General features: G+C 46.7%; 1 protein-coding gene across 7 annotated transcripts in view; it reads right to left on the bottom strand.

Annotated features, from left to right (window-relative positions):
* Positions 1 to 19,261, bottom strand: part of LOC144146646 (uncharacterized) — a 62,305-nt gene that overhangs the window by 15,132 nt on the left and 27,912 nt on the right. For 3 of the 7 annotated variants that reach the window (XR_013317688.1, XM_077678588.1, XM_077678591.1), the window contains exon 6: positions 12,806 to 12,948. The exons of 2 other annotated variants lie outside the window; for them this stretch is intronic. Coding sequence is in view for 3 of the 5 variants with exons in the window: in XM_077678588.1 (XP_077534714.1) it covers positions 12,806 to 12,948 (143 nt within the window). In the remaining 2 variants the exon portion in view is untranslated. Of the gene's footprint in view, positions 1 to 10,338; positions 10,542 to 12,805; positions 12,949 to 19,261 lie in introns of those variants that run through there. 2 more of the 7 variants (XR_013317687.1, XM_077678600.1) reach the window with 2 other exon arrangements.

Raw genomic sequence — 19,261 nt, 5'->3', positions numbered from 1 at the left:
AGCCATAAAGTGGGTGCTTTGACCGATATTGCATATACATAGTACATACACTTTGTTCTTTCTACACGCCTGCAGCACCTCTGCACAGTGTTCGCGCGAGTGCGAAGAATCGCGTAAACACCACTTCCAAAGCTTAGCACCGGCACTTGGAAAAGGACTAGAGCATGCGGTCAAGCGTGTAAAGACGCATGATGAGCTAAGCAAATAAAGTAATAATATAACTAGGTGCAATTATTAACCAGCTATAAAACATCAGTCATGGCCATCAGAATTATCTAGGCTCTTTTAAATCCCTTCACGACGAGGCAGGTTTTCCTGAAACCGTTCGTCTAACAAATGGGATCGCTGCCTGACGTTCCCCCAAGGCAGCTTCCACATTTTTAGCGATTTTAGTCTGGTCACTGAAACAGCTGTTATGAAATATTCTGATGACGGACAGCTGTGAAATGGAAAGTTAGACCACTTGCTATCTGCACGGTTACCGGCAGATATTTATTTATGTATTTATTTATTTACAGAGACCTCACAGGCTCCTGAGTAGGAGTATTGCGTGAGGGGGGGCTAGAATATTCATCAACAGAGGTAGGGATCTCGCGAAGAAGGTACATCCTTAACTCTTTCGCTACCGCCGGAAAATTGACTAATTTTAGGGGTCCAAGAAAACATTTTTTTTCCTGCTAAAAAATTGGTTAGGCACTAATTGCAGGAGCACAAAATGCAGATTATTCAACGGCATTTCCAATAATACCAGTTTTTTAAAGGTTTTTATATATCATAGTTGTTAAAAAAATATCAAAAGCAAAATTTTTGTCAAGTTGTCGAAAAAATTGATAATAAAGGAGTTGTGTATATCAAACCACCGGCAGTAGAAAAAAATTAGAATATACATTTTGTAGGAAAACATTTCAAAAACACGCCCTAGAAAAAATGTCGACTTGCGCGAAACAGTTTCTCAGATATAAAAAAAAAAATGTTAGCATGCACGGTGCTCGTGTCATGCGGTGAAGCCCAACCTCCAATTCAAAATGTGCAATTTCGGGTGGTTTCCTGGAATAAACCTGGCGGTTTGTCATTATCAGAGGCACCAATTTGCCCCCACATAACGTAAAAACATCATGTCAATGGCTGACTTTTCATTTACAGCGAGCACAATATTTGGGACTAGCACGCGATGCGGAAAAAAACATGCATGAAGTTGAAAACGGAACGCCGCGGCTGATGCTTGTTGTCGTTCACGGTCAGTTATCTCTCAAAACATAAAGCTGAGCTTTATTATTATCTTCTTACTCGCAATTGTAGCCTTGCTCACAAAAATGAGGTACGATGAGCTAGAATCGTGCCCTGCGATCTTTGGCCGAGTAGCAGTTGCGCGATGAAAAAGATCAGCACAACGAGCCTCCTCTATTGCAGCGCCACCTAACATTTTTCAAATGAAACAGTACAAAAACTTATCGGAGACTCCGTCCGAATAGACAGTTCAACTAAGCAGCAACATTAGACACCCGGATATACCCTCGCATGGAAACGAAATGGAAGTCGAACAGCTGGCAGTGTAAGGCCGGTTTGAAGCGCTGTCCTCGGCAGAACAGATATCTGGCGACTGGGTGTGATCTTTTGACTTGCATCTGAAGTTCTTATCGCAGAAATCGGGTTAGGGTGGGGGAAATCAGGAGCGCCGTGCTTTGTTCGAGGATCAGTCGCGGACGCTCTAGGCGCCATGGCAGGTAGCCTTGAAGTTGGGTAACTGCGTAGTAGCGCTAAATATGAATTTCGCGATGCAGAAACGAAACCGAAACTGTTGTAAACTGTTTGCGAATGGCCCTGGGGTAAGTAGAACTACCACAGTACTTAGAACAACGTGCGCAAATGCAATAAAACTGCCTAAAATCATAAAGTAGCTTTGCAACCAGGCACTGCTTGACATTTTCGGCCGATTTCTGGGATTATTACTGTCAGAGCGCGAACCTGACGATTGAAAATCGTTTGCTAGTTCCCCATTCACGCCCTGATAGCAAAAAACAACCGCTGGTGCAGAGTAATTACGAGTTGCACGCATTCTTTGTTGGTAGCAGTGAAGCGCGATGACAACGCCCCTTTTCCACACTCAGGTGATTCAAAAGCGTGTCAAAAATCCCGTTTCCGTAGCAAAAATGAAAACAAAACTGATTTTGAAAGGCCATTTTCTGATCTAACTCCGAACAGCTTTACTTGTTCGAGAAACGCCTGGAACGCTATGAAAAGGCGCTCCCAAAAAGTATCGATCAAATTGATCGATTTTGATAGGCGCGGTAGCGAAAGAGTTAAGAAGTACAATAGTCTATGCCCGTCACAACGGACCCTCTTAATCCGGAAAAAAACGTCCGCTGTAGCCGAAGTATGCAGTATCCGACTGGGGAAGGGGGGGAGAGAGGGGGCGTATGAGCCATAAAGTGGGTGCTTTGACCGATATTGCATATACATAGTACATACACTTTGTTCTTTCTACACGCCTGCAGCACCTCTGCACAGTGTTCGCGCGAGTGCGAAGAATCGCGTAAACACCACTTCCAAAGCTTAGCACCGGCACTTGGAAAAGGACTAGAGCATGCGGTCAAGCGTGTAAAGACGCATGATGAGCTAAGCAAATAAAGTAATAATATAACTAGGTGCAATTATTAACCAGCTATAAAACATCAGTCATGGCCATCAGAATTATCTAGGCTCTTTTAAATCCCTTCACGACGAGGCAGGTTTTCCTGAAACCGTTCGTCTAACAAATGGGATCGCTGCCTGACGTTCCCCCAAGGCAGCTTCCACATTTTTAGCGATTTTAGTCTGGTCACTGAAACAGCTGTTATGAAATATTCTGATGACGGACAGCTGTGAAATGGAAAGTTAGACCACTTGCTATCTGCACGGTTACCGGCAGATATTTATTTATGTATTTATTTATTTACAGAGACCTCACAGGCTCCTGAGTAGGAGTATTGCGTGAGGGGGGGCTAGAATATTCATCAACAGAGGTAGGGATCTCGCGAAGAAGGTACATCCTTAACTCTTTCGCTACCGCCGGAAAATTGACTAATTTTAGGGGTCCAAGAAAACATTTTTTTTCCTGCTAAAAAATTGGTTAGGCACTAATTGCAGGAGCACAAAATGCAGATTATTCAACGGCATTTCCAATAATACCAGTTTTTTAAAGGTTTTTATATATCATAGTTGTTAAAAAAATATCAAAAGCAAAATTTTTGTCAAGTTGTCGAAAAAATTGATAATAAAGGAGTTGTGTATATCAAACCACCGGCAGTAGAAAAAAATTAGAATATACATTTTGTAGGAAAACATTTCAAAAACACGCCCTAGAAAAAATGTCGACTTGCGCGAAACAGTTTGTCAGATATAAAAAAAAAAATGTTAGCATGCACGGTGCTCGTGTCATGCGGTGAAGCCCAACCTCCAATTCAAAATGTGCTATTTCGGGTGGTTTCCTGGAATAAATCTGGCGGTTTGTCATTATCAGAGGCACCAATTTGCCCCCACATAACGCAAAACATCCTTTCAATGGCTGACTTTGCATTTACAGCGAGCACAATATTTGGGACTAGCACGCGATGTGGAAAAAAACATGCATGAAGTTGAAAACGGAACGCCGCGGCTGATGCTTGTTGTCGTTCACGGTCAGTTATCTCTCAAAACATGAAGCTGAGCTTTATTATCATCTTCTTACTCGCAATTGTAGCCTTGCTCGCAAAAATGAGGTACGATGAGCTAGAATCGTGCCCTGCGGTCTTTGGCCGAGTAGCAGTTGCGCGCTGAAAAAGATCAGCACAACGAGCCTCCTCTATTGCAGCGCCACCTAACATTTTTCAAATAAAACAGTACAAAAACTTATCAGAGACTCCGTCCGAATAGACAGTTCAGCTAAACAGCAACATTAGACACCCGGATATACCCTCGCATGGAAACAAAACTGGAAGGCGAACAGCTGGCAGTGTAAGGCCGGTTTGAAGCGCTGCCCTCGGCGGAACAGATATCTGGCGACTGGGTGTGATCTTTTGACCTGCATCTGAAGTTCTTATCGCAGAAATCGGGTTGGGGTGGGGGAAATCAGGAGCGCCGTGCTTTGTTCGAGGATCAGTCGCGGATGCTTCAGGCGCCATTGCAGGTAGCCTTGAAGTTGGGTAACTGCGTAGTAGCGCTAAATATGAATTTCGCGATGCAGAAATGAAACCGAAATTGTTGTAAACTGCTTGCGAATGGTCTTGGGGTAAGTAGAACCACCACACTACTTAGAACAACGTGCACAAAGGCAATAAAACTGCCTAAAATCATAAAGTAGTTTTGCAACCAGGCACTGCTTGACATTTTCAGCCGATTTCTGGGATTATTACTGTCAGAGCGCGAACCTGACGATTGAAAATCGTTTGCTAGTTCCCCATTCAGGCCCTGATAGCAAAAAACAAGCGCTGGTGCAGAGCAATTACGAGTTGCACGCATTCTTCGTTGGTAGCCGTGACGCGCGATGACCACGTCCCTTTTCCACACCCAGGTGATTCAAAAGCGTGTCAAAAATCACGTTTCCGTTGCAAAAATGAAAACAAAACTGATTTTGAAAGGCCATTTTCTGATCTAACTCCGAACAGCTTTACTTGTTCGAGAAACGCCTGGAACGTTATGAAAAGGCGCTCCCAAAAGTATCGATCAAATTGATCGATTTTGATAGGCGCGGTAGCGAAAGAGTTAAACAGTAGTTAATGGCATGTACACTTGAGGCCGGAGATATTGCAGGTAAGGCAGTCTATGTTTACAGGAATGTAGAACAATATTATGACAATGCACATAGGTATCAAATAAAAGGACATAGCAACTTGGCAATAAAATGTTCCTAGAACACAAAGTTGCTCAGTTCGCCTCTGAATACTACGGGATTACGGATGTTAACAATGGAATCTGGAAGTTCGTTCCAGAGTATTATCACGCTAGGCAAGGCTGATGAATTGAAGGCGTTAGTGCGGCTAGGAAGGCATTGGTAGCCGAGGTTATTATGAAGACGACGTGATGTACGGGACGGCTTTGTTAAGGGTAGGTCGAAAGGGCGTTGACTGTAGTGTATTTTGTGTAGAAGGGCGAGAAGGGCTATCTTCCTACGTGTATGCAGTGTAGGTAGAGAGAGAGAGAGCTTAATGTTCGTGACGCTAGAGTTTCGCTTATAGTCACCAGTAATGAAACGCGCCGCACGGTTCCGTACGCAATCGAGGGCACGGATAAGGTATGCCTGGTGAGGGGACCAAATGGATGCCGCAAACTCAAGTTGGGGGCGAACGAATGATTTATATGCTATTAGACGAGTGGTGGCCGGGGAGCCGCGCAAATTTCGTTTAAGGTAACCTAAAGTGCGTGAGGCCTTGGCGGTGGTTTTTTCTACATGAGTGGACCACGAGAGGTTAGGCGTGAAATGTATTCCGAGGTACTTGTAACTGAGTGCAGGGCATAAGGGTCTTTCATTTAGGTTATATGTGAAGGTAGAGTTAAATCGCTTGCGACTAAAGGTCATTAATTTGCACTTATCAGTGTTAAGAGACATTTGCCAGGATAGGCACCATTCCCTAATACTATCTAGATCCTGTTGAAGAGCAAAGTGGTCACTTGGAGAACAAATTTTTCGATAAACTATACAATCGTCAGCAAATAAACGGATGGAGGAGGTAATGTTAGCGGGTAAGTCGTTTATGTAAATAAGAAATAACAAGGGTCCTAAAACGCTACCCTGTGGTACCCCGGATGTAACATCACATAACGGAGAATTGCTGTTGTCAACAGTTGTGAACTGTTTGCGAAATGACAAAAAATTTCTTATCCATGAGATAGTTAATGAATCTAGATGCAAGGATGATAGTTTGGCGATTAGACGACAGTGAGGTACCCGATCAAATGCCTTAGAAAAATCAATAAATACACAATCAGTTCCATATTAAAAAATAAAGCGTTAGTAAATTCTAGTAATTGTGTTTCACAGGAAAAACCTTTCCTAAAGCCGCGTTGTTTCGGGAAAAAAAAGTTATCTTCCAAATTCTGCGCAATTTTGGAGGCAAGTATATGCTCTAGGAGTGTGCAAGGGTGTGCAAGTATATGCACACAATGGATGGGAACCAACCCCCCTACTTGAGGCATTTCTTACCCTTTTCACCGAACGGAACGGGAACAACGCATGCGTGGGAATCGTAAAGACCGAACTCCACTGAACCCGAGTTTTTTAATACTTAAAAAAACTGACGAGGGCAGACTCGCCTCTGGGTGCACCACTTCGCGCATTCGATAACGCTGTTTTCAATCTCACCGGAGTTGCGTTTATCGGCAGCGGCCTTGTTCTTGACGGTAAAGCGGACCGTCTGCTTAGACAGGCCTGTACTTCTGGCGATGTCAGCCTGTTTTTCCCCATGTTCGACAGAGTTAATTACGCTTAATTTATCCGACAGTGAAATCAGCTACACTACCGCTCATGCCGCTGGTCGCACAAAAAAAAAAAAGCCACTGGAACTGGCTTGGCTTGGCTGCGCCAACAACCCGGCTGCCAGCAATGTTGCCGGACATAATAGTTTTCTTGCCAAACTAAACAAAGAAAAAGCATATCGGGTGACGGCCCTGCGGAAGTCCGCTGTAAACATTCAGTAGAAACAATTTTCGCCTAAAATTTAGTCTGTTGTAGCCGGTAGTCTGCTCTAGCGGGTCCGTTATGAGCGGAGTGGACTCCATTTAAAATGCATGGGGACCAGACAAGCCAACAGAAATGGTCTGTTGTAACCGAAAGTCCGTTGTTGCCGGATCCGCTGTAACGAGCGTAGACTGTATGTCCAAGTCGACAATCTCTACAATTTTTAAAAACAGAGAGAAGCTTCAAGTTCAATGCCAACCCGTTGACCAGGAACTGCAGCGGCCCCAATGACAATTCATTGGACATTTATGCATATATGTCCAATGCACCTTGACCCGCGAGTGTTTGTGGAACCAAATACCACTGATAGCTTTGTGAAATACTTGGAAATATTTCTAAAATATGAGTTCTTTTCTTGTCCTTCGTTTTCACTGTGACTTGAGCAGTTTTTGTGCGTATGAGTGTTGTTTATGATGTACTTGCCCACTCCTGTAACAGCCCGTAAGGGCTAACAGTATCGGAAATAAATAAATAAATAAATATATTATGAGCTATTTTTCCACTTGTCCAACTTCTTTGTGAGCCGGGAGTTCCATTCCGGCGGGCAAGCGGTAAACTTTGCTTAATAGCTGCAGCCAGCGCCATCCAGGTTATGTCCGTGGCCTTCAGATATAACGAACAAATTCAGCATGAAGGTTGAGTTTGTTATAAGTGGGCTCGACTGTATATGCATGTATTTACATATGCATGCATATATATATATATATATATATATATATATATATATATATATATATATATATATATATATATTGTGGGGATCCTAGCGTCCCTATGCTTTGTCTGCACAGGTTTTGGGCGAGCTGGTAGCCGCCATTTAGGGTAGCCGGCGCGTCACGTAAGTCGTGTCCTCTTCATGGCGACGCGTTGAACCGGCTCGCCGCGAACGCGTGCAGAGGGTGAGGGGGAAGGAGGACCGGTTCGCCGCCTTCTCCCTCGCCACCCTCTTCCTGATCGCTGGAGGAGACCTCCTCTCCTCCACCCGAGCCAACGAGCAGCCCGTGAGAGCGTTCCGCGGGGACTCTGCTGAGAGATTCTGCCCTGATCGGTCGCACGGGATGCCCCCCCGCTCCCGCGGCCCTGATAACGGATATCGAGGTCTGAGTCCCGCGGCTTGAGCGAGCGAACGAAGCCACTGTCTCCCCGCAAGCGATAGTCGTCTTGGCTGGTATATGCCCAGTGTCTGCCAGGCAATAAAGCCTCACTTTGGATTGCCGGAGCCTGTCTACTGCATGGGAGTACATGAGTGCGTGAGTCTTCGGATTCCGCAGGGCTAGTGTACGGCACGTAGCACTTTCTCTAGCGAAGCTAGCTGGGGTCCTCTGCTATCCCGTATGTTAGCCCACAATATAATATAAGAGTCGGATACACAGCAAGAACAATAACAAAGAAGGTTATTTTCATGTAGCATCAATGGGACTTGCCTTCATCAGAGTACAGTTGCATGATTTTGCTGCCACAAACATTTGGAACAGATTTCTTATATAGCTTTGTGGAAAACTGTGAAAAGGAGAGGAAGATGTTTCGGAAACTGAGAGTATGCATACAGTCATACAGTCGGGCTATGCCCGTGCTACAAAAACAACAACAAAAACAGAGACACACACACACACAGAGAGAGAGAGAGAGAGAGAGAGAGAGAGAGAGAGAGAGAGAGAGAGAGAGAGAGAGAGAGAGAGAGAGAGAGAGAGAGAGAGTTGAATTAACAAGGCAGCTCTCAAGATTGCACGACGACGTGGCAACGCATGTGGCGTGGGCTGCAAGTTCTGTCAGTGCAGAAGCGTGGACAATTGCGGTTTCAAAAAGAAGGGAAAAGTACACAATAAGGTATCCAGTGGGTGGGGAGACTGGTTCGGACGGATCCATACAGAGGCATGAACGAAGACTGTATTTTGCGTGTGCGCCTCCCCCCGCAGATGGAAAAAATAATAGATGCGGTGCATGCTATTTTGTGCACTATTCTTTCCATCTGTGGGGGGCACAGATTTGGGACGCCCCCAACGGGCGGGTGCCCTAACAGCAGCACCAATGCTTGTCAAATAAACATTTATTGTTCCTCCTCTTTGCGGGAAAGTCACCCCCCCCCTTTCCCCCCCCTTCCCCCCGAAGGAACTGGGTGGGGGCATGCGCCCCACTGCCCCCATATCGTTGACGCCTATGCGCCTTGCAGTATTCTGCACCCACCCAGCTGCATCAAAAAAGAATTGGCAGGCTGGTGTTGGCATTTATCAAATGGTTTTCAGCATGTTATCAAGGTAAACATTCAAAAAAATAAGATTCACAAGAAACCTAGAACTACATAAAAAAAGTTATGTATAATGACAAAAATCCTTCCGGAACTTAAGCCTGCTTATGTGCTTTAGAGGTGAATGCCTGGCAATACTTAGCAAAGACTTCTTGACTGCTAGATCTTATTAACGTGTCTTTCTTCACTTCCATCTCTTTGTTTTTAGCATGAATTAAGTTAAATCTCGTTATAACGAGACAGACTATAACGAGCAAAACACAATTCCCCTTGAAAGTCCCCATAGAAACCCATCTATTTAAAACCTCGGTTTAACGAGGTAAAATTTGCCCGTTTCAGGATATAACGACCAAGTATCGTTTGAAAATAAAATTTTGAGACAATTTCACAGCAGTGCGCAATGCGGATTTGAGAAGGTGAACAAGGTGACAACTCTATTATAAGCAGTTCGAAACTCCCGCCATGCAAACTCCTGCAACGCGCAAAGTCGGACGGCATGCCATGTGAACACTGCACCCGCGAAGCCATTCCCACCATGGAAGAAAGATGATTCCCACCTTCCTCTCGCTGCGCATGGCACGCAGTCAATGCATGCGGCACGCACGGCCGCAGCACGCTCGCCTGCAACTGTTGTCCCTCACCGACACGCACCGCGGGAGCTGCATTGTAGAAGTTGTGTGCGTGTTTCCTTTTTTTTTTGACTGCTTCAGCCCTATCTTTTATCGCGCTGTGCGCATGATTCGAGCGGCATGAATGCGCCAGGCGGGAAGCAAAAGACGCTAAACGTGAAGGCGGCTGTGATAAAAGACGGCACATCAGGCACGAAGCTGAGCGAGCCGTTGTTCGCATCAGAAAGATGGATCAACGTCCAATTACGAACTCCTTTGCATCTAAGCCTGTTTGACATACAAGTTGTGTATTTTGAACTGCAATAAAGTAAGTGCACGAATTTTCCTTTTTATCTCTGGAATGCAATTAGTACTTTGTTGTGTACCGCCATGCGGCGCGATGCAATTTCGCCTGCTATTTGTTTTGGGCAAGTACAGTGCTCAATATCTACGGCTACTATAATGAAATATTGGTCATAACGAGCAAATCGCAGCGCCCCTTCAATTTCGCTATAACGAGGTTTAACTGTACTTTGAGATGCTTCTTCACTGCTGCATGGCGTTTGTGCCCCTTTTTTTTGCTTTCATTTGTTCATGTATTTTGACACGAATTACTCCAACACGCAAACTGGTGACACTTTGCGCCGCAGTTTCCCAGAATCAGAGTTTTGCACAGCTGGAGTGCAGCTGCTCAACTCCCATGCCATGATGTTCGCCTCTCCCACGGCCTGTACTAGGCTGACTTTCGTACCGCCGCTTGCAACATGCGAGCACGGCCACTCAGTCAAACGTACGTGCAGCCTGCCGAGTCGCGCCGTCACTGGGCGAGCGCATCTCGGCGGAGTTGACAGTTGCGGCCGTCGTTTTCGGTGAGGGCGCCACCGTTCAGGGACGAGCCGGAGAGCCGGTCGTGCTGTTAGCCGAAGCAAGCGCACGGAAGCAAGCGCATTGTTCAGGTTGGTGTGTGCAGGGCCCCTCGCGCGCACTTGGTGCGGCCCTGCGGATATGAAATGTGATTTTCGATGTTACTGAGGCGTTTTTCTGCGTGCCTTTTTGTGGTAGTAAATCTCGCACACGCAGCACTACGCCACGCAACTCCTGTATGCCGGTCTATGACTCAAATGCCAAAAAAGACCCGGGAGTGTGGTACGAGTTTCCCTGTAACTTGGAATGTCATGGGCTGTGGCCGAGGAATATTTCTAGCGAAGGACCCATGGGAAAAGGAAGTAAACTGGAACCAAGTTCGCTGGTATGCTCCCTACATTTCACAGAAAGCATTTGCAGAAAAAATTCAAAAGTGAGAATCTTAGTCCCGACCGCAGTACCGACCACGTTTTCCAGATACCCAGAGTATATACTGGTGAAACAAAAAGTAAACAGAGCAAAAGTTGGAAATTCTGAGACGATTTCTCCGCCATGTGCCTAGCCACCAAACTCGAAGTGACTTTTCAAGAAAGTCACCCTAAAATAAAATCCGGTCGCACATACGCTACCGTATAAGGCGGCAGTGGGGTCTTTGGGGCCGAAAAACGGTCAAAAAAAGCGTTTTCTCAAAAATGGCATTTTTGGCCTCCACGGCCATTTTTCTATCAGTCTGTAAATTTCCTCATCAAAAGGCACCATATTTTGTTGTTATTATATTATAATAGCATTTTAAAGTGCACTCTACAGCTCAGTTAGCGCAGAATTCGATGGTGAAACGGCACTTTTCTTGCAATGCAAAGCTAGCATTTCATCCTCAGATATCTTGGCACCCAGAGCAGGTACAACTTTAATTCTTTTTGCTTCTGATACCTAAATGTGTGGAGAATACAATGTTGGAAACAAATTTTTCAAATGGAGGCTTTGGAAAATTATTATTGTGTTCAATTGGCACCACCTGCGAGCCTTTTCTGGCAGAGCGCGGGAGAAGCAAAGTTCCCTGTGTTGTAAAACGACCAAAAATAGCTAAATCAAAAAAGTTCTTCCGATGTTGTATTCTTTAATCATTTGTCTGCCTATCCACGTGGTAATTGCCATTTTGTATGGAGTGGTTATTTTGTAACATTGACCCAAAATAATGGCAATTAATCATTAATTACCTCAAAATATAATGAACTTACAAAAAATCTAATGGCAGATTTGAAATCAGCACGAAAACCTCTTTGATGCAGTGCAGTTTATTAAAATTTGTTGGTAAATAAAAAAAATAGCTCTAAGACCAGTCTGCCCCCATAAATCAGAATATAGGTCGAGCCAGAATATCGGTCAGCCCCCTTGCCTTGTGGCCGAGAAATTGCAAGAAAAAAAAATTATGTATATATTAGCATTTTATTGAGGCTATAATCCCTTTTTTGTGTAAGGTTACCAATTGGAGCTGTCTGACATCTTGTTGGACGACTGCCTTTGTCTGGCTGTCTCCCAAACAGCAAGTTGTCCTTGCTGCAGTATGGCAAGACCATGTCATCAGTAAGCAAGCGCCAAGCGTGGGACACCCATGTGCAGACCGCCGCGAGATTCGGTTTGCGCAGCTGTCAGCAAACGCCTTGGTGTTGTAGTCGGTCATCCACTCGCAGAGACGTCGCAGAATGCTCAATGTCAAAAGTGGCCACTTGTCCCTAAGTACCAGGCGCACAGTGCATCACCCACAAAACGATGTCCTCGAGCGTTGCCTAACGAGCGCTGCCTCTTCAGCTTTCGTCCGTAGCATGCACTCTCTCTGGTGACATCGAACTGGCGCTAGTTAAACACATTGCAGTTGGCTTTGGCAAGCTATACAACGTTTCTTTTAAATGCTGTTGTGATGCTGTGAACTGGCTCTAAGTGCCTTCACTTATCTTGAGCAAGAAGAAAAAATCCTGCACACGTTCACTGACAGCAAGAGAAGCAAAAAAAAAAAAAAAAAAAAAAAAAGAAGAAGAAGAAAACTTGTTGGCGACTCCGATTGATGTCGGTTGCAATGGTGCCTTTGCATTTTGGAGTGGCCTGATGGGCTGCCTGGTTGCCAGATGACAACTAACATTATGCCAATGATCGGTATGCAAGTCGAGGGGTAATTTCTGGTAAACTTTTTGGTAAAAAAATTCGACCTAAATTCCGACTTATATGGTGTTTATGCTGGCAGCCGCATAAGTAGAAATTATTCTAATTTCATGAAGCTGCACTCTGTTTACTTTTTGTTGCACTTGTACATGCAGGACAATGCAAAGCCTTGAAAGCGTCATAGAAGCAACTGCGATGTTGATAAGCAGAGGCCCAAGAGAAAGTTTTCTGCCTTCTCACAGTGTTGAAGCAGAAGTGCTCGCTCCAGAGTTCCCCGTAGAAGCGTGTGCAGAAAGTAGCTTTTCAACTGATGCGGAATGGCAAACTCCCGTAGACATCGTGCACATCATAGCAGAGAGCAAAAAAAGAAACATAGCCTCGACCTGAAAAAAGAAGAAGAAAAGGATTTCTCAACAATTTAACAAACTGCAAAGATTGCAAAGGGAACACAACGAAATGAAAGACCGTCTTTAGTCGTAAGAAAACAAGAAAATTCAAGCTTTCGTGCAGCTTTTTGAAACTGCTCAAGGGACAGACAACCAATTTTTGTCAGGTATATGTTATCTATCTCGTATGAAAGCCAGCATTTTATATAGTGGGATAACCACAAGCAATTTTTAACAAATTTTGTCACTAAACTTTCCGAAGTCCGAAAAGTAGCGGTATGTAATGTAGAAACGTGATACTACATTACGTGTCCTGGTCACGTGACCTGTAAACCTTACAGCTACTGAAACTGCTGAAACGTTTATTCACCTATTGAAAACCTTTTAATACGAGTATTATATTGTCACGAAGACAAGGACGATGCAGTGGTGTTGAATGAGAAACACGTTTATTGGAGCGAACTTGTGCTCCCCTAACAACTCAAAAGAATACAGAGGCGGCGAAGCAGCGGTCAACAAAGTGACTTGCACAGGCGAGTGACGTCGAATCGAATGCCCCGGCGTCCGCACTGCAGGCTTTTTATCTTTCGGCGCGCGTGGTTCTCGAAACGTCGATTCGCATCGAGAACATAGTAGATCCAAGAAGATTATTCTGGGCTGTTCACGTTAGATCGGAATGCTCTCCCTATCACAACAGATAACACATGCGGCACAGAAAGAAAGAATGGAACACGCGCTTCCCTTGGCGCAGAGATAACGCAGACCGGCGCAGCCGGGCGGTAAAAGCAAAACACAAATAAACAAACCTAATGTATGGTTCGCGGCATTACCCCCCCTCTAAGAGTGCATCGACCCGATGCTAACATAAGCGACAGTCCGAACAAATGAAAAAGTTCGTCATCGTCCGTAGAAAGGTTTTAGGCGAACCACGTGGACGACTTCAGGCCGCCTGCGTTGTCGTGATGTGCCGGAGTCACCATCAGGGATCACTTCGTAGGTAAGTTGGCCAACACGTCGTAGAATCTGGTAGGGTCCGAAATAGCGTCGCAGGAGCTTCTCACTGAGTCCGCGTCGTCGGATGGGAGTCCAAACCCACACACGATCCCCTGGTTGGTACTCGGCGTCTCGGCGTCGGAGGTTGTAGCGGCCCGCATCCACCAGCTGCTGGTCCGTTATACGAACTCGAGCGAGCTGGCGGGCCTCCTCCGCACGTTGAAGATATCCGTGGACGTCGGCGTTGAGGTCGTCGTCTTCTACGTGCGGAAGCATGGCGTCGAGCATCGTAGTCGGCCTTCTACCGTAGACAAGCTCGAACGGCGTCAGCTGCGTCGTCTCCTGGATAGCCGTGTTGTACGCAAACGTGACATACGGGAGCACTTCGTCCCAAGTCTTATGTTCAACGTCAACGTACATTGACAGCATATCTGCGATTGTCTTGTTCAGACGTTCTGTTAGTCCATTCGTTTGGGGGTGGTACGCCGTCGTTCTTCGGTGATCCGTGTTGCTGTAGCGTAATACTCCTTGCATCAGCTCCGCAGTAAATGCTGTTCCGCGGTCTGTGATTAGGACTTCCGGGGCTCCATGTCGCAGCACAACTTGGCTTATAAAGAACTTTGCCACTTCTTGTGCAGTCCCCCTCGGAAGAGCGGCGGTCTCTGCGTAGCGCGTCATGTAGTCTGTCGCTACGACAATCCACTTGTTCTGTGATCGTGACGTAGGGAACGGGCCTAAAAGGTCCATTCCAATCTGTTGAAATGGTCTCGATGGGACGGCGATCGGTTGCAGAAGTCCGGCGGGTCTTGTCGGCGGCGTTTTTCGTCGCTGGCAGTCACGGCAGCTCCGGACGTAGTGGGTGACGTCAGAGGTAAGGCCGGGCCAGTAGTACCTCGCCTTGATTTTTCCGATAGTGCGGGCTGTGCCCAGATGTCCGGAAGACGGGTCGTCGTGGCACGCTTCCAAAATTTCGTCACGAAGGTCCGCGGGGATGACGAGAAGGTAATTCGCTCTTGTTCCGGGGCTGAAATTCTTCTTCACAAGGACGGAGTTTCTCAGGCTGAATGCTGGTAAGCTGCGTTTGAAGGTCCTAGGAACGGCAACGTCGCATCCCTCGAGGTACTCGATTATGACGCGTAAGTCGGGGTCGGCACGCTGCTGGGCGGCTAGGTCACTCTCCGTCACGATCCCGAAGAACGCGCTGTCTTCATCAGAGTCTTGTGGTGGTGGGTCGACGGGGGCGCGGGACAGGCAGTCGGCGTCGGAGTGTTTCCTGCCGGATTTATAAACGACTGTAACGTCGAACTCCTGCAGGCGCAAGCTCCACCGCCCAAGACGGCCAGAGGGGTCCTTCAAATTGGCGAGCCAACACAGCGCATGGTGGTCTGTTACAACCTTGAATGGCCTTCCATACACGTATGGGCGAAATTTTGAAATCGCCCATATAATAGCCAGGCACTCTTTCTCAGAGGCAGAATAGTTTTTCTCCTCCTTCGACAGACCACGGCTAGCATAGGCGATTACCCTTTCGCAGCCGCTTTGCTTTTGGACAAGGACGGCACCCAAGCCTATATCACTGGCGTCCGTATGCATTTCCGTTTCGGCATTTCCGTCGAAATGAGCGAGCACGGGCGGGCTTTGCAGGCGTTTTTGCAGCTCGCCGAATGCTTTTTCTTGGTCGTTTTCCCAGCTGAAAGGGGTGCTATCTTTCGTCAAGCGCGTGAGTGGCTCTGCAATGCGTGCGAAGTTTGCGACGAAGCGCCGGTAGTATGCGCACAGCCCGAGAAATCTCCGCACGCCCTTCTTGTCTTTCGGCCTAGGGAAGTTCGCGATAGCTGAAGTTTTTGCCGGGTCAGGTAGGACTCCCGCGGCGTTGACGACGTGGCCCAAGAACTTGAGTTCCCCGTATGCGAAACGGCACTTTTCAGGCTTCAGCGTCAACCCCGACGTACGAATGGCCTCGAGTACAGACTCCAACCTTGCAAGGTGTTCGTCGAAAGTCCGGGCGAACACCACTACGTCGTCGAGGTATACGAGGCAGGTGTGCCACTTAACTCTTTCGCTACCGCAGAAAATTGACCAATTTTGGGGGGTCCAAGAAAACATTTTTTTTCTGCTAAAAAATTATTTAGGCACTAATTGCAGGAGCACAAAATGCAGATTATTTAACGGCCTTTCCAATAACACCAGTTTTTTAAAGTTTTTCATATATCATAGTTGTGAAAAAAAATATCAAAATCAAAAGTTTTGTCAAGTTGTCGAAAAAAATGATAAAAAAGGAGTTGTGTATATCAAACCACCGGTAGTAGAAAAAAATTAGAATATACATTTTGCAGGGAAACATTTCAAAAACACACCCTAAAAAAAATGTCGACTTGCGCGGAACATTTTTTCAGATATAAAAAAAAAAATTTAGCACGCACGGTGCTCGTGTCATGCGGTGAAGCCCAACCTCTAATTCAAACTGTGCAATTTTGGGTGGTTCCTTGGAATAAATCTGGCGGTTTGACGTTATCAGAGGCACCAATTTGCCCCCACATAACGTAAAAACATCTTGTCAATGGCTGACTTTGCATTTACAGCGAGCACAATATTTGGGACAAGCACGCGATGCAGAAAAAAACATGCATGAAGTTGAAAACGGAACGCCGTGGCTGATGTTTGTTGTCGTTCACGGTCAGTTATCTCTCAAAACATAAAGCTGAGCTTTATTATCATCTTCTTACTCGCAATTGTAGCCTTGCTCGCAAAAATGAGGTACGATGAGCTAGAATCGTCCCCTGCGATCTTTGGCCGAGTAGCAGTCGCGCGCTAAAAAAGTACAGCACAACGAGCCTCCTCTATTGCAGCGCCACCTAACATTTTTCAAATGAAACAGTACAAAAACTTATCAGAGACTCCGTTCGAATAGACAGTTCAACTAAGCAGCAACATTAGACACCCGGATATACCCTCGCATGAAAACGAAACTGCAAGGCGAACAGCTGGCAGTGTAAGGCCGGTTTGAAGCGCTGTCCTCGGCGGAACAGATATCTGGCGACTGGGTGTGACCTTTTGACTTGCATCTGAAGTTCTTATCGCAGAAATCGGGTTAGGGTGGGGGGAAATGAGGAGCGGCGTGCTTTGTTCGAGGACCAGTCGCGGACGCTTCAGGCGCCATGGCAGTTAGCCTTGAAGTTGGGTAACTGCGTAGTAGCGTTAAATATGAATTTCGCGATGCAGAAACGAAACCGAAACTGTTGTAAACTGTTTGGGAATGGTCCTGGGGTAAGTAGAACTACCAGAGTACTTAGGACAACTTGCGCAAAGGCAATAAAACTGCCTAAAATCACAAAGTAGCTTTGCAACCAGGCACTGCTTGACATTTTCAGCCGATTTCTGGGATTATTACTGTCAGAGCGTGAACCTGACGATTGAAAATCGTTTGCTAGTTCCCCATTCACGCCCTGATAGCAAAAAACAAGCGCTGGTGCAGAGTAATTACGAGTTGCACGCATTCTTCGTTGGTAGCCTTGAGGCGCGATGACCACGCCCCTTTTCCACAACCAGGTGATTCAAAAGCGTGTCAAAAATCACGTTTCCGTTGCAAAAATAAAAACAAAACTGATTTTGAAAGGCCATTTTCTGATCTAACTCCGAACAGCTTTACTTGTTCGAGGAACGCCTGGAACGCTATGAAAAGGCGCTCGCAAAAGTATCGATCAAATTGATCGATTTTGATAGGCGCGGTAGCGAAAGAGTTAAGGCCAGCTAGCACAGTGTCCATGACTCTTTGAAACGTCGCTGGTGCTGTGCACAGCCCAAACGGCATCACCTTGAACTCGTATAGGCCGTCTGGGGTTATAAATGCAGTCTTCTCTCGGTCTCTCTCGTCCACTTCAATTTGCCAGTAGCCGGTCTTCAGGTCCATCGATGAGAAGTACTTCGCGTGGCAGAGGTGGTCGAGGGCGTCGTCGATTCGGGGGAGGGGGTACACGTCCTTTTTCGTGATTTTGTTCAGTCGCCGGTAGTCAACACAAAACCTTAATGTGCCGTCTTTTTTCTTTACGAGTACGACGGGCGCAGCCCAGGGGCTTTTCGATGGCTGTATAATGTCATCGCTCAGCATGTCGTCGACTTGAGTCCGGATGGCTTCCCGTTCGTGTGAAGAGACGCGGTACGGTGACTGTCGGGTAGGTCGGGCTCCATCTTCGGTTATTATTCGGTGCTTCGCTAGAGGGGTCTGACGTAGTTTTGCGCTCGACGAAAAACATTCGCTATAGCGATGCAGCAAAGCCAATAATTTTTTCCGTTGTTCTTGCGGTAGCGCCGGATTCACGTCGAATGGCTGCGGGAGCTTGAATGTTTCTACGGGTGTGCGTTCAAAGTCGGCGACTGCGATCACATCACTTGCTTCTTGCGTTTCTTCGAGGAACGCAATTGCAGCTCCCTTGTTTAAATGCTGGTACTCTTCGGTGAAATTAGTGACCAAAACGTGAGATTGGCGTTGCTTAAAGTGCGCAATGCCTCTTGCGACGGAGACACCGCGGTCGAGAAGCAACCTTCGATCACTCTCTACGATAGCGTCGATGTCAGAAGCAGCATCCTCACAGTAGACGGCGATCATCAAGCTTGCGCGGGGTGGCAGGGTGATGTGATCGTCGGCGATCCTGACAGCAGCACGGTGATCGGGGTTCGGCTGCGGCGTCGTGGAGTGATTGGAGGAAAATGTTATCGACTTGGTCTGCAGATCAATTATTGCGCCGTTGTCCGTCAAAAAGTCCATTCCGAGAATCACGTCGCGGGAGCAGTTAGGCAGAACGACAAACGCCGCAGGGTACGTTGTGCCGTCTATGGTGACGCGCGATGTGCACGTTCCACTTGGCGTCACGAGGTGGCCTCCTGCTGTGCGTATGTGCGGACCATCCCATCTGGTCATAACTTTCTTCAGTTTAGACGCAAATGGTCCGCTCATTACCGAATAGTCAGCTCCCGTGTCTACGAGGGCGACTACGTCAAAGCCGTCGATGGACACCTTGACGTCAGATGCAGTCGTCCTCGAGTTGCGGGTTCGTCGGGGCGTCGTATCTCTGCTTGTACGTGTTGATGGTCGGGCACTGTGCATCGTCGTTGTCGTCGTCTTCTCAACGGACGTCTTGGTCAGGTCGGGTACGCGTCGCGCCGTGTAGCTGTCGTCGTGTTCAGGAGTCTCGTTAGGGCTAGGTCGGGTCGTCGGGATGAGGGCATGTCGTGAATGATGGTCTTCAGCGAGTCGCTGCGTCGTTGGAGGATTTTCATTTTTCCGCCGTTGTGCAACTTTACCTCCCGAAGTTGCTGC

The sequence above is a fragment of the Haemaphysalis longicornis genome, unplaced genomic scaffold (assembly GCF_048455015.1).
Source record: "Haemaphysalis longicornis isolate Haplotype H1 unplaced genomic scaffold, Haemaphysalis longicornis Haplotype H1 scaffold_1, whole genome shotgun sequence".
NCBI classification, from domain to species: domain Eukaryota; kingdom Metazoa; phylum Arthropoda; class Arachnida; order Ixodida; family Ixodidae; genus Haemaphysalis; species Haemaphysalis longicornis.
Note: the sequence above shows the minus strand (reverse complement) of the source record. Positions and strands in the feature narration are given on the sequence as shown.